Source organism: Falco peregrinus, chromosome Z (genome assembly GCF_023634155.1).
Source record: "Falco peregrinus isolate bFalPer1 chromosome Z, bFalPer1.pri, whole genome shotgun sequence".
Lineage (NCBI taxonomy): Eukaryota > Metazoa > Chordata > Aves > Falconiformes > Falconidae > Falco > Falco peregrinus.
Genome location: NC_073739.1, coordinates 62,451,507 through 62,467,281, shown reverse-complemented (window position 1 = coordinate 62,467,281; position 15,775 = coordinate 62,451,507). Strand labels below are relative to the sequence as shown.

Genomic DNA, 15,775 nt, shown 5'->3' with positions numbered 1-15,775 from the left:
CCACGGGGAGGAACTGCGGGTGTTTATAGAAGCCTCCAGGTCCTCCTCAAAGCAGTTCGTTCGTCACTGACTCCCGCGGAGACTCCGACCGGGAACTTACCCCTTCGTCCTCCCTCCTGGCTTGAGCAGCCGCCCCCACACCCTCCCGGGCTACGTAAAGGCGCACAAGATGGCGGGGGGTCGGGGTGGTAGGAAACGTTAGGGGCGAAGCGTGGTCGAACATCGGCGCCTGCCGGGACGCTCCTTTCCTGACCATGAGCAACATTTACATCCAGGAGCCCCCCACCAACGGCAAGGTGAGGCTCGGCAGGGGCCACAGCCCGCCGGGCTAGGCTAGGCTGTCGGCTGCCGGGGAGTGGTAACTGCGCCGTGGGTGAGGGGGCTGCGCGCGGTGCGTGGGCGCGGAGCTGCCGCTGCGGGTGGGCGCGTCCCCCGGGGCGGGGGGAGGAGGCCGCTCCGTGGGGCTTTTTATCGGGGGCGTCCTGCCTCGGGAGCGCGGTTGAGGAGGCTGTGGGGGCCCGCGGGGTAGGGGAGCGCGCTCCGGGGGTGGGGGGGGGTCCGCGCTGCGGTTGCATTGAACGGGGGATGTGTAGAAGTTGTATGTTGCGGGGGTGGAGGGGACGGGCGAGGGGTGCGTGCGGGACGTGGGCGGTGGTCGTTCCCGTGTTGTGGTGCCGAGGCGATGCAGCGCTTAACGTCGAGCACCCGAGTCGAAGCACGACGTGCGCCGCGTGGGTACGGTAACACGGAGCAGGCCTTGGAGCGATTCATTTCGTGCCCTCTGTTCCTGGGTCTGTCGTAGCTTTTTAATTTTCTTACGATTTGCCGCTGAATTTATTACTTTTAAGAGAGGTATATGCCTTTGGAGATTTATGGCTTAATTTGCCCCCCGCGCCCCCCCCCCCCCCCCCCCCTCACCTCCCCACCCCCCATGTTGCTTCACTGTGGAAGTGATAAAGGATATCTAAGTGTCATGTGTCAGGTACCAGGTCATTGGCGTTATTATACTTCCGACTCAAAACGTGTATGAAGTTCTAGCAGTACTATCTAGAGCTAACGGTAGCTACCTGGCACATTTGAATGTCTGCTACTGTTGCTAATATAATAAATTCAGGAGAGGTTTTTTTTTTTTAATTCCACGAGATAGTCTTTGATTGGTGATGACGTTACGATAAAACTGATGTTGTATATGTCTATATTTTTTATAGGTTTTGCTGAGAACAACAGCAGGAGATATAGATATTGAATTATGGTCAAAAGAAGCACCAAAAGCATGTCGAAATTTCATCCAACTTTGTATGGAAGGTAATGATTGAACAGGATAGGAGTTCCTGTAATTATTTTGTGTGCCATCTTTGTGCCTTTTTTGTAAAATACAGGCCATAATCATGTTTTAACTTTAATATGTTAATGTGTTTATTTGTATTTAGAAAATATTAACACTCAGACAGTGTTTTTAAGGAACACTGTGGAAAAAATGTAAAAATTTTAGATGGTGTTCTCAGATGTAGCATATGATGTAATTTTACTGAAAAGTTGTATGTCAGAGGCTTGGGAAGGCTTATTTTCAGCAAGTCTCTATGAAGTATAACTACTTCTTTAATGAAATGGTAATGATTCAATATTGGACATCCTCCAAAATTCTCATTTCTGTTTTACATATACTACCTTTTCATTTTTTTCAGTGTTTCATTTGGTGTAGTTTTTTGTTGATGGAAGCTCTGTAACACTTCACTGAAGCAGTGGGTACCAGAATGAGAAGCTCCCTATTGGGAAAACTGTAACAAGAAATGTGGAGGACCTGGTGCCTTTATGTATTTTCTAGGTGCTGTTATTATTCCATTTATGCGTTTATAGAGCAGCTAAGAGTTCTTTTAGCCCTCCTCTGTTCAGTGAAAATGGCAGCCTAGCATTTGTGCTTCCAGCACAGATCTAGCCTGTTCTGTGTTCTTACACCTAATGTGGAGATGTGGAGATTTTTTTTTTGCAATGGTATATCAATTTTTTAGCCCTTGGTAACACCTAAGAATTTGGTTATCCTCAGTTATCCTTTATTTCCTTTCTGAATTTGTCTGACTGCTGTGTAGGATCCTATGTTTTGTGTAATAAATTTGAGTATTTCTCGTGTGAGTATCCTGGCATGTAACCATCCATGAACATACCTAGCTATGCTGCAACATTGTCATGCAGCATGCTGCAGATTTATTTTTAGTTATTTATTTTTTAAAAAAAGTCAACTGGAAATACTGTCAAGTTAAGTTTTACTTTTTTAATGATCTCATAACCCTTGTCTGATAGATGAAAGAAGATAACTTAGGGAACAAAATGTACCATGTATTTAATTCTGTGAATATTAGCAGTTTGGGTACAGTGTAGGTAGTGAAGGGGGTAATGCCTGTGCTGCATGTGGGTGAGTAAAAGTGCTAATTATTTGGTGTATGGCTATGGCTAATGATTAAGTGTGAGATGCTGGCTGGGAAAGAGTATAGTCATTTTAGCTTTCCTTTTAATTGATGCACATTGGTAGCATCATTCCTTTGATAAAACTTAATAGCTGAAAAGAAAACAATTCATTAGGATCATCTTGTTGATGTGGTGTCTTTTGCAACAGAAATGTATAACACTATGGGTTTCTTTTCATAAATGCCATCAGCAATACTTTGTAGCTAAGTCAAACGGAGCAAGACAGTGGAAGAGGAGGGAGGTCAGTGGAAGTAGCACAGTACTTGCTTTTTGGAACTTCAGTCGCTGGACATCTCTGCATAATGTATATGAAAGCTTGATTTTGAGACCACTTACATGTATTTAATAATTTTCTTTTTTTTTTTTTTACTAGAGTATTACAATAACACAATATTTCACAGAGTAGTACCTGGCTTTATAGTGCAGGGAGGTGATCCCACTGGTACTGGGTCAGGTGGAGAGTCAATCTATGGAGCACCCTTCAAGGTACATGTCTGTATATCTTATGCATTAGTTTTCGGTCATTCTCTATCGGTTGTTCTTTCTACTGTGTTAGGTTGTTAGGAAAAAAACCCCCATATATTAGTAAATGCAGCATTTTACATGTACAGTAATTGCTTTCACATGTTGCTTCAGTATTCCTGAATATGCCTTTTTGAATTGAGAGTTTTTAAATCTAGCTGTTCTGATATTACAATAAATGCATAATCTTACTTGCATGAACTTCACAAGGAAAAATAGGGGAGGGGAAGAGTGAAGAGTAGGTATTGATACGTGGCAAACTTGGATACAATGTGCTTAAACAATGTACACTTCTGTATCTCATTCACCAAAGGTTTCTGAATGTTGTGTATGTGTTCATTGGTATGATTGATATCAGCATGGCTTATCTCTAACCAGGAGACTCAAGTCCTGAGTAAAATTACACAGCACACTAGCTGTGTTCTGTTCTGCCTGATAGTTTTAGTTCATGTGGGGCAGGCACATTTAACTGGTTACTGAAGCTGCATAGCCTGTCTCTGGGCCTTCCATCTCCCTGCTGCTAGGGTAGACTCAAACATATACCATGTACGTGAAGTTTGTTGGAAAGGTTGGGTGCTAAAGCAGAGAATAAACAAATATTGCCAATGCTGTAGTAGCATTGCTGCTTAAAATTAGTGGTATCTTAATATTGCAGTGTTTAGAATTGTGGTGATACTGCCATGGTATTAATATATCACTCATCACTTTCATCTTGCTTTGAAAGTAGTCCTGTTCTGGACTTGCGGTCTTATGGTCCAGAAAATGTTCTTCCTATGGAGTTTTGCAGTGCTGTACTATTATAACTTGTTACTGAACTTCCAGTTATTTTACATGAATTATAAATTCTCAGCTAAATACACTGGTTAAGAAGAATGATAGTTTTACAAGAAATGTATGAAATGCCGTTACTTATAGAAATGCTTTGGATTTTATTCATATTGCAGGGATAAAAAATTGCAACAAAAATAATAAGTGATTATTAGGCAATAATTGGAAAAAGAAAGTTAACAAGACAGAACTTAGAGTTTTTATTAAATCATGTGTCTTTCTGTTATTGACGTACTAGTTTCTAATTTTTTTCTTTTGGTGCTTGTTGGTTGTGTGTTTATGGTTTCTTTTGAGAGGAGATTGTTGTTTGCATTATTATGCGCAGTGAGATGAGAAAACTGACTAAAAATCTTTTCTGCTGAAACTAGAAGCTTTTAAATATAATTGTGGCATTAAGTTTCAAAATACTTTGTTTCTATTACTGTCTGAATTTAAAAGAAAATTAACAGCATATTTTCTGCATGTGCATATTATTATAAATAAGCCATAGGTAAAGAAGTGGAAGAAATAGTTACATACTTAAATCATGTTCTTGTAACTTCTGTCTTTGCCAGGATGAGTTCCACTCACGATTGCGATTTAATCGAAGAGGACTTGTTGCTATGGCAAATGCTGGTCCCCATGATAATGGGAGTCAATTTTTCTTTACATTGGGTCGTGCTGATGAACTTAATAGCAAGCACACAATCTTTGGAAAGGTCTGCTACACGAACTAGAGTCCCAGTCCAAGTTTGACAGAAACTACTATAAAATTCTCTGTTCAAAGGCTGTTTCGATGTTCTTTGCTGCTATGTACATTTGAAATTTATTTCACTGATTTCTGAGTAATCTCCGTTCTGTTTTCTACCTATTGTTTGCATGATTATCTATTTTGCTGTTGTTGTTCTTCTAAATTAGATTTTTGTGCTTCCTTTGAATAATATTACCAATATTACGGCTTTTGTTTTATTAATCAATTCATCTAATACTAGTGCCATTTTAGAAAATTCTGTTCGGAAAATCTAATTACCCGAGAAGAATCAGGAAAACGAAAAACATAGGATGAGTTTACCTTCTCATGATTTACTGAAAAGAAGATAAACCAACTATTTTTTTTTTATTTCAGTGTCTTTTTATTTTCCTGTTTCACAACTTTGTAAAAATTTTACACCTTCCCGTGCATATGCTCTCAAACATGCAGGTTTAGGTACCTGTATTCCTTCAAATTTTGCTGTTAAATTTAAAAACCCACCTTGTACCTGCTGTCTTACATGCTTACAGTATTTTCTATATAATTTGTATTTTCAAAATTCTTTGCAAAGTAATTGTCTTGCATTTTGCAGAACAATTAACAAAAAATACAAGCAAGGACTTTGAAACCTTCTTTATAAATTTGACAGGTTACAGGGGATACAATATATAACATGTTGCGCTTGGCTGAAGTAGAAGTTGACAAGGAAGAGAGACCGCTCAGTCCACACAAAATAAGAAGTAGTGAGGTGGGTATGTTCAAGTTTGAAATTACAGAAGTATTTTGGTTTTGTATGAAAACTTGCCATGTCTTTTTAAATTTCATTTTAAAATATTGAATCATTTAATTATAACAAAATACTTAATAAAAGTGTGTCTAAAATACTACTCTTTTATAGGTTTTGTTTAATCCTTTTGATGACATTGTTCCAAGACCAAATAGAAAGCTGAAGAAGGACAAACCAGAAGAAGAAACTAGAAAGTCCAAAGTAAAAGGCACAAAGTAAATATATGCAGCATAAGTGGTGGTTAATTTTCTTTCATCTTTAATTTGCAGCTTTGTAATTTTCAATTTTTGCTTTGGAAAGGCAAGGCTTTACCAAAATGCAGAGAGGAATGTTCTCTCACTTGTCAGACAGGGAAGTAGGTTTTGCCTAGATCATAGAAATCTAGTTACTCTGATTGAAGTCCTTACTGTGCATGGGCGGAGCTGTAACTGTTTTATGATGATAGTTTGTTGCAAAGGAGAAGTAAAAGGTAGTTTAAGCCTTTCCACATAGGCAAGAATGTGCAATCATTCTCTTGTGACTGAAATGACACTGAAGTTAATACCTAATAATAACTGGGTTGAGGTGTTTCAACTTACTATCAGCTACCAATTCTCTCCTGCTAAAATAATTAGCAAAAGACAGGTATGTAAAAAAAATATTTTTAATATATTATATAATTATTTATTTTATATATACATATAATATAATTATTTATATATATATATGAGAAACAAAAATAAATAAATAAATAAGTTTTGACACGGGAAATCTCAGTTTCCGTGAATGAAATTTGGTAGCCATAAACATGCAATGAAAATTAATAGGAAATGTGAAGTGTGTATGCTGTCAGTTCTGCTAGACAGAAATATGACATGACTGACTAGTTCCAGCATAGTGGAGTAATAAATCTTGGAAGGGGGGGAATCATTATTTCTTTTAATTACATCCTGTGAATGCTGTGCTATTGATGTCTTTCTGAATAGACATATCTTGAAATTTTTGTGTTTGGTAGTTGAATGCTGCTCTGTTGGGGGAAAAAAACCCCTGAAAAAATGCAACTGATCTATTTTCAGAGCTGTCAGCATTTGAGAGTGTAAAAGTTAGTCAAGGCAGAATTTCTGAAATTCCTTATCATTTTCTAAGTGATGCTTAGCTATCCTGATTGGCTTGTTTCAGAAAGAGAATAGAACACTCTTCTCTAAATATTCATGGTTTATTGCAAAACAAGTTGTTTGAAATTGGTACATTTAGCAGGACAGAAAGTTTTTTGAAGAATTGCATACAATATGAAAGTAATATGTTTAAAGTCTTTTGAATGTTAATAAGAAAGTGTTTAAAGTTTTACTAGAACATGTGTTTTCTTACTTAAAGAAATTTTAACCTGCTTTCCTTTGGGGAGGAAGCTGAAGAAGAAGAGGAGGAAGTCAGTAGAGTTAGTCAGGTACTTAACAAATCATCCCCATTTTTCTTTTCAACTTATTTACCTTTTTTGCATGTTTGTGAAAACTAATGTTCTTAATCTTGTTCTTGGGTCTGAGTTTTGAATAATAAAGCTAGAAAGTACTTCAGTTTTTATGATTCTGCTATTTTAAAGTTGAAAAAACAGAGGTTTTTAACTTCTCTAACTTTGTCAGTGCCTTCAGTACTTGGTGATCTTTTTATATTTCCATAAACATAGTTTCATACTTCATAGTGTAGATCTATGTCTGCTGTTTAAAACTCATGGAGGTGATAGGTACTTTATTCTTCTTTACCTCCATAATAAGAGCGTGATTTGATGGTAAAATACTTCAGGTTTGAAGTAAATCAATTTGTTCATTGAACATTGCATGTTCAGTTCATTCTTAGATTCATTTTCTAATGTATATCCATTCTGTGTGCAAAATTAAGTGGGTTATTGTGGGGAAAATAGTGCATTAGCATAGTTTAAATATTGCATTATTGTGAATTGTCCACATTCACAGAACTAGGGTTGCATAGACAGTCTTCGATCTAACATTTCCTTACCTTAATTTGCCACTTAAAATAAGGTTAGTTTAAAAATTTTTTTAATAAGTTGTCCTTCTCATTTTTGCTGCTGACCAAATTATTTCTATAGAACCCTAGGCTTTCTGACTTACTTGTACAGTTTGGGTACCTACCTGCTTCAGTTAGTGATCGGACTACATGGTATCAAGTCCTATACCACATAAGTGAAAAAATGGTCCTCAGGATTTAGGTCAAATATGAAAGACAACACTGAAAAATGATAGACTATCTGACAGTGAGATGGTATCAGTCAGGATGATAGTAGAGGTTTATCATAATAGTAGTTTTGTTTTTCTTTCTTATTTCAGCTTCCTAGTTGGACTATGTTTGTTTACCTTAACATGCTCGTCTGTAGTTCTGTTCCCGGTATACATCTGGTTTTTAATATTGCATTTAGCTCTGTTGCTTTGTTCTTCCATCTCACACCACATACTTGCTTGTCAGCTTGAAATGATCTAAGTAGAACACCTCTTTCATGAAAAGCCCAGTTGCAGTGTTGTCATGCTGTCTTCAACTCAGTCTTGAAATCTCATCCTCGTATTTGTCCTGACTAAATTCTGGACTAGCTGTGGCTGGTAAAATTTCCAAATAAACCCTTCATGAAGAATTTCTATTCATGCTCTACAAGAGAATGATTACCCCCCCCCCCCCCCAAACCTCATTGCTTGTTTCTAGTAGGTATAGATCAGTATCTGTGTAGTTTTGTACATAATCTGTATGTTCACATACTGTAACTTAAGATTCAGTACTCTTCAGTAAGAAATATTGAAGGTCAAAGTTATTAATGGGTTTCTTTGACGTCTACAAATTCAGAGTCCTGAACTTTTTTTTGGGTTGCTGGATGCAGTAAGTCTTGATTGTTTCAATGTAAGAAGGGTGTACTTTTAAGGACTGAGATTGGGAGGGAAGTCTGCAAATAACTGAGGAATCCTGTAACAGATCTGGGAAAAGGGAGCATTTTCTATGAACTTTTAGTGCAGTGAGGCTGAGGCTAAAATTACCTAAAGAGTAAATGAAAACAGCATGTATTGGGATGAAATTTTTACAGTATTGAATGGTTTCATGTTTATATGCGAAAACTAAGATTTCTTGTCTTAGTCACATCATATTAGCCAAGTGAGCATGGAATTTGAGAATGCCTCCCTAAGTCTTTTCTTGGTCTTCCCCATTAGGATCAGTTTTTCACTCTGGACTTGTTCTGCCTGCACTACACTTAGTCTAAGTAAGCAAATACATTTTGGCTTTGCTGCAATGCATTGCCATACTGTTGTCCCTGAGATTAGGGAATTTTGTGTCCAGGAGTGGCAAGAGTGGAATGGTTGCATGAGGGAGGGCAAGTGAGGAGGCAGGAGGGATTCCAGCACAGGCAGCATGCTCCCCAACAGGGGCACAATCCCACAGGGTCTGGATACAGCAGGCAGAGTTGGTTGCTGGTAACAGGGTGCATCAACAATCCTGAACACAGCAAGCAATTACCAAGACCACACTCTGCATCCAGAGAGTCCAGTCAGGAGCAGCCGGAGACAGGATAGGAAACGGGGCTGGAGACAAGTCAAGGTCTAACAGGCCTATGCAGAAGATAAGGGTTAGACACAAGTACACCTCTGACGTAGCTCAGGCATTGAGTGGCTTCTCAGGCCTGAGCTGAAATGTGCTCATGGGCAGAGGAGCCCCATGTAAAACTCCTCAAGGTCTTTAAGGTTATTAGTGCACTCAGGGGCGTGGCAGTGGGGCCACCACTCGTTGTTGATTATTGTTTAAACTAAAGCTTTCAGTGTCCAAACTGCTCATTTAATTGTACTTGTTTGGAGCAGTTTACAAAGGTGGTAAGTACTTGTCTTATGTTTCATCTAGCTCCTGAACACACACAAATTACTCCTTCAAGGAAGCAATTTTTCATGTTGCTGAATGTGTTCATCTCTTTTTCTCTACATAATAAAAAATTGGAAGTTGTGTTTAAGTGAATAAGATTTTATTTTCCACACAACTGCTGTCTTCCTGAAAGAATGTAAAATGCAGAAGAATGGAGACAGGTCACAATATAGGTTATTTCTGTAACAGATTTTAGGTCTGATTCCAGTCTGAAATGTAAGGTGTACTTTTTGGATTAGCATGGTGAATGCTTTCTTACTCTAGTCTTTCTGCCTGAAGATCTTGCGTGTTGTTAGATTTGATTTGCTTGCTTCAGTAGGAGATTCTTGTATGATGTATTGCAGGCTGATGTATTGTACGTTGTTGATTTTTTTTTTTTATTATTTTTTTTTCCCACCTAGGAGTCTAGTGTTTTATCAGTTGCTGAGTACTGCTTTGCAGATGGTAGTTCTTTGAGTTTGTCATATGCCATTATTGGAAAGTCAGGTTCTTACCTCCTCCTTCACTCATGTATATATGTGCTAGGCTGTATCTTTATGATGTGTAATGATTGTGATGATTGCAAAGATATTTTTTTAAATCCATGGGGTCAGTTTGATGCTCCTTTATCTGGAACACTTTCTCTGTTCTGCTATTAAAAGTGTTTATGTTTACTGGTTAGGCTAAAGCTAACAAGAAACAACTTACCTTTTTCTTACCGTTACCATTTTTCACCATCTGTTTTCTCAAACTGAAATTTACAAATTTACAATACCTTTTTTCTTTTCTTTTTTTTTTTTTTAACAGAGCATGAAGGGAAAAAGTAAAAGTAGTCATGATCTGCTGAAGGATGATCCACATCTAAGCTCAGTTCCTGCTGTCAAAAGGTTAATATGTGATTTCCAATTTCCAGAACCGGTTTACTTTCCAGATATTAGGCTTGATTAGCATCCTTTATGCTCATTGTTACTCCTTAAGAAATTAAGAATGGCAGTGCTGGATTGGACCAGATGTTCCTCTGTCCCAATGTCACCAATATTGGCTGTCAGTGGATGCCCAACAAAGAATAGAAGCAAGGCAAGCATGATGTTTACCTGAGTAGTCTCCCACCCTCCATCTACTTTCAGCTCAGGCGACTGATCAAGAGTTTGATGTGGTTCATCTATTTAGTTATCCTTAATAACCATCAAAATACCTATTCAGTCTCTTATAACATTGTTTACATGCACATGCTCCTGTCTGCTGCACAAAGAAGTATCTCTCCTTTTTGTTCTGATCCTGGCTGCTACTGGAATCATTTGGTAAATTCTAACAGTTATGCTGGAAGAGACAGTGAGCAGTTAGTCCCTTTATACCTCCCTTTATCACAATCCTTTCCTAGGCCATCTTTTCTAGCCTAAACTTTTAAAGCCTGCTCAACTTCTCTTCACAGAGAAGTTGTTCTGTTCCTGTGGTTATTCTTGTTGCTCTTGCCAAGCCAGGTGCTGTTCTAAAACATCTTTTCTTTTCTAAACCTAAACAGCTTATTAAAAATTAGGTGAATCATACATCTGTATGTTTGCATAAAGATTGTCTGTGTTTTCTTCTCTGTCTCTTTTTAATACTTACTAACTTCTGATTTGCTTGGAAGGGACTCTTAAAAGGCATCTAGTCCAACCCCCCTGCAGTGAGCAGGGACATCTTCAACTAGAACAGGTCTTCAACTAGAACTCAGAGCCCTATCCAAACTGACCTTGAATGTTTCCAGGGATGGGGCATCTGCCATCTCTCTGGGCAACCTTTTAAACAGTATTTTAAGTCTCTGGGACTTCAAAGTAGTTAAGATTATTTTTCTTCTTTTAGTGAAGAAGCAAGTGAAGAAAAGGATTTGAGTGAGGTAAGTAATTTTTATTTACACATAAGTCTTTGTTTCTTACCATGTGTGAATGTGAATTAAATTTTCTTAGGGGAACAAATGCTACTTTAGAGGTTTTTGAAAACTAACTCAAGTCAGATTTCCAGCAAAAGGCTGGAGGCCTTTCAGAGCTCTAAGGTTTGGCCATTGTGATCATTTGCAGCATATACCACCTACTGTATTTTATAAAAGCTGCTTACCAGATATTTCAGTCAGCAGATTAGGTATATGGGAGGTTATGTACCACAGAGTGACAAACCATTAATAAAAGCCCTGAAATTGCTTCTTACAAAAAAAAAAAAGTTGAAGTTAAGTTTGTTACGAATAATGAAATAACTCCAATATCTTGAGAGGAAATCTCTTCTGTGAGTGAAAGTCCTATTAGATTTCTTCAAGGAAACAAAACCTCAGTGAATGTTTATCACTTAAGTTGTATTGATAAAGATTCTCACCTCTGAAAGACAGGAAATCTGAATAACCAAGCAGTAACATTCAACCAAACATGGAGGGTGTTCTGATTACAGGGAGACTGTCGTACATGGTACAGATTAAGATTGCTAGCTGAAGTGTGTCATTTCTGCCTCCAGCTGCATGTCGTGCAGATGCCGTTTTGAGATGCAGTTGTATAGGATGTTGGCAAAGATGTAACATTTGATTGGGAATGTAATCTCCCATTCCCCAGCCTGAATCCTGAGAATTGCTGTTTTCCATATCTATCCACCATGTACAGGCAATGTGCACACTGTGGAAGTGAAGGAAAGACACAGTTCTTGTGCCTGAAAAACCCAACTGTCTGCTGCCATGTTGTTTCCTGGTTTTTTTCCACAAAGTATAGTATGAGTTCAGGTTCTTGGACGCTTTGTAATTCCTGCTGTGCAGCAGCATTTAAATGTTAGAAGGGTTCTGAGAATGGTATTTAGTTAATAATTCTTCAGATGGTCTAATAGTCCTTTAAGTGAACTGGATTCAGGGAATATAGAAAAGGAACATGTTAGATGTATTTATTTAAATTTTTATTTTTCAGCCTGATTAATCTGAATGCTGTTATAATGCTGTCATGAAGCAGGAAATGGGAAGGTTTTTGGTTTTTTTGGTCAGATGTTGTCCTTAAATTTCATTTCATTGAAAGATCTTAGGTATACTCTAGCATTTCAGGTAGTTATCTGAGCCTTCTAAAGTGGTACTAGTATTGTATCATCTTTCTTAGATTTATTTCAGTTAACACATCACAGGATCACCTCCGTATTTACACGGCTGCAACACATTGGTAGTTTTATAGCCATCCTGTGAGCAAATAATTCTTCCAGATCTCCATACCTCCCCCAAATAACAAGTCCCTAGCGTGTAAGAGAAACTCCTGTTATTATTCCCTAAGTGCCTGACCTTACTGTTCATGCTATTAAATATCATCCTGTTTCTCTTACTGCAGTCCTCAAGGTGATGCATTTCATGCTTTGAGAGTTGGATCCTTTGTATTAACAGTACTTCATTGCTATTTGTTAAACCTCTTTTTGTGCCTAGGTCATTAATTAAAACATTATTTGAAATATGTTCACAAGACTGAAAATTTTCTTCTCTCCAGTGATTTTCCTCCATTTACCCTTTCTGCATAAGTTATTTTCCTCTCCCTGTTTTTCAGCGAGTTACTGAACAGTGAGTTTCATTAGTTCTATGGATAGATAAATCTTGATATCTACCCCGGATTAAAAAATCTTCTCAAAGGACTAAATCATACTACATATAGTAGCCACTAGTCATTCTGACACAAAATCTGTCATTACGTTTATATTTCCAGAGCAAAGAGAAGAACAGGGCAACTCTACCCAGCTAACAGCAGCAGCAAAAACTAGTACTAGGCAGTTTTGCATTTCTGTGTCACTAGGAGAACACCATCTTCCAACTGAACAGCGTCTTACCTCCTGAGTTTCCATGTAGCCCATTCTGGGTGGAAATGTGCTAAATTTATTAGCTGGTAATGAGACTTCAGAAAAATGCAAGCCTAAAAGATACAAGATCAGATGGAGTTAAATGAGACAGAAGAGGGACTGAAGGAGGACTCTGGGCAGGAGAAAAGAGTACAGTTGCAGGAGGGACAGCGTTGAGGAGAAAGGTTTTATCCTATTTTGTTAGTGTTTTTCTGGAAAAGAACTGGTGAAATCCTGTGCAGAGTGAGGGGAATAGAAGGCTCAGGAAGTAGGGAATTCAGCTGAGTTGGACAAGTTGCACCATTTTGTCTTTCCCATTTTAAAATAACCATTCATGTAACCCCCTTCCTCTTACTCAGATTTCTGAAATTTTTAATTAGCTTACTACTCAGCAGTTGTAATTTGTCTAGAGTTGTCCATTTTTATTCCAGGAATTCCCTTTCCAACTCCTTGTGTTTCAGTGAAATGCTCTAACCTAAGCCTTAGCCAAATCTCCACCAGGTGTCTGTCTTTATGCTTAGTTGTTAAACACCTGGAACACAATCCTGTCTTCTTCCTTTTCTGGATTCTGTCCCCTGCCATTGAGGTCTGATGTCATCCCATCTGCCTGATAATTTACAAATCCCTCAGAAAGTTTCTTTATCTTCTCTGTCACACAGTAACTTTCTTGGAAATTATGGGAAATGCTGATTGTGTTCTACTTTTTTTTCCTCTATTTAAAAAGAATGGACGAAGCCCCCGAAACAACCTTTTAGTTATTTCACTGACAAAATATTCAGCTGTTTTACTGTGCTGATGTTCACAGATTTCATTTTTTAGTCCTGGTCAGTCTTCTCTTGTCTAAGTCTAAAATCTAAGCATGGTAGTCAGAAGATTCGTAACAGTGTCTCAGATACAACATCTGAAATCCAGCTCTTGATTTTTCTGTTCTATTCACAAAATTGTGCCTCTTGCTACTTTAATTTTTCTCCCCTCTCCATGTTTATGGACAAGGTCTTCATACTACTCTTCCTCCTGTCAGTGACACCCAGGACATGCACATTGTCTTCAGTGTTCTTCTGCAAGTACTGACATGCTGACAGTCTCCTGGATGCACTGCAGTCCTCTGGAATGCCAGTTCTAAGTCTGTCCTTTCCCTCTGTGTGGTTAAAATTGCAATCATGAAGCATCTTAGGCTTTTTCTTTAGCTAATCAGCATAACTCCAAAATAAACATTAAAAGATGTGCCTAGTCTTTTTGAGCTGGGAACCTTGCATTGAGATTCATCCAGGCTTCCTTATTCAAGGAAGGAAGTAGTCAGACTTGGATCCCTTGGTCTGGTCAGTCTGCTTCTTCATTACTGAAAGTAGTGATTTACTTCTCTCTCAAAAAGTCTTAGAACCAAGTTGGTTTATTCCCTTTTGCCTTTGCTAGGCCTGGAAGCATAATACCTCAGTAACAAGTCAGGATGATTGATTCGGCAGATCTTCACAGCCGCTTTTGATCAATGTGGTTGGTATTTGTAAATTCCCTCGCAGTGCCTGATGGGCAAGTCTTTTCCATCCCATCATCACTGTAGGGTAGCCCTGTAACAGGAAGTTCTTAGTAAGTTTTGTTTCAGTGGAAAGTAAAGGAAATGTTTAATGTATTGCCTTGATGAAATTTTCAATTCGTGAGCAATGACCGGACTAATACCACATCGATATGAGGTCTTCTGCAGACCTGTAAGGGTTTACAGTCCAGAACAGACTGTTTTAGTTTTTTCCTACACAAATTACATCTTTTTTGTATGGCTCAAACTATTTAATTACCATATTTCTATTTTTCCCCCCCTCTGAAGCAAATGAGGTATTTGAGAAGTTTGCTTAAAATGAAGTATTTTCTTTTTTTTTTTTTTGTAAGGTACTATCTTTGAAAGAAAAACTTCCATATTCAATGTTCTGTAATAAAAAAAGAATGTTACCGTTTTAAATCAATACAGGAGGAAGAAGACCATGATGAAGATGCTGATAGTGTAGAAGGCGAAGCTGCTAGCGATGAGAGATTCCAAATGAAAGAACGCATTGCCAAGAAGTTGAAAATTGATACAAGTGAAAATGCTAAACAGCAACTTCAAGAGGAAGAAACTAAGTCAGAAAAGAAAACAACTAGTCGCAGGTATTGTGCCTTCCACCCCCCCACCCCCCCCTTCGGCTTGTTTACAGTTAGATTTTCTGCTCAGTTCCAGTTTTGCGTTAACTACATTGATAGATTAGTATTGCATGCAAATTATTCCCCCCAGCTCACCTCCAACTGTGGAAAACAAAATTGCCTTTTGCTTTCTCATTTCTTAGTTTCGTTAGGCACTTTGAGCCAAACAGTTAAGTCACATTTTGTTAATGCTGAGCACTTACTGATACCTTAGGGGAGTTTTGTTTTTCCCTGGGAGTTATAAATGAGGAGTCTTTATATGTGTTTGTCAAGCTTTACTTTTTCTTTCTATTTTGTAGAGTTGTTGGTTTGTTGTAGGGTTGTAAGGTTGAGTTTTGTGTCGTCTTTATCTCATAACACGTGGTGGTCAGCCAGTGTTGAGACTTACAGGAAGTAGAGGCTTCCTTGTCCAACATTGAGATTTACAGAAAGCAAAGGCTTCCTCATCATCCATTAAAGTCTGGTTTAACACAGTAGTCATTCTTGAAGTGTACCAGTTTTCCAATGCTGCAATTCGTACCTCAGTTTTTAAATCTCATCTAGAGCTGTTCTTAGAGTTGGAGTATGTCTGTGTTTATTAGTGTAGCACTGTATTC

At 38.2% G+C, this 15,775-nt stretch overlaps 1 protein-coding gene across 1 annotated transcript in view; it reads left to right on the top strand.

Annotated features, from left to right (window-relative positions):
• The first annotated feature begins 3 nt into the window (after positions 1-3).
• CWC27 (CWC27 spliceosome associated cyclophilin) overlaps positions 4-15,775 on the top strand; it is a 122,550-nt gene continuing 106,778 nt past the window's right edge. Inside the window, exons 1-10 of the mRNA XM_013301769.3 lie at positions 4-296; positions 1,209-1,305; positions 2,837-2,949; positions 4,368-4,511; positions 5,193-5,291; positions 5,442-5,545; positions 6,684-6,753; positions 9,999-10,078; positions 11,034-11,067; positions 14,971-15,146. Coding sequence (XP_013157223.2) covers positions 255-296; positions 1,209-1,305; positions 2,837-2,949; positions 4,368-4,511; positions 5,193-5,291; positions 5,442-5,545; positions 6,684-6,753; positions 9,999-10,078; positions 11,034-11,067; positions 14,971-15,146 — 959 coding nt within the window. The 5' untranslated portion in view covers positions 4-254. The remainder of the gene's footprint in view (positions 297-1,208; positions 1,306-2,836; positions 2,950-4,367; positions 4,512-5,192; positions 5,292-5,441; positions 5,546-6,683; positions 6,754-9,998; positions 10,079-11,033; positions 11,068-14,970; positions 15,147-15,775) is intronic.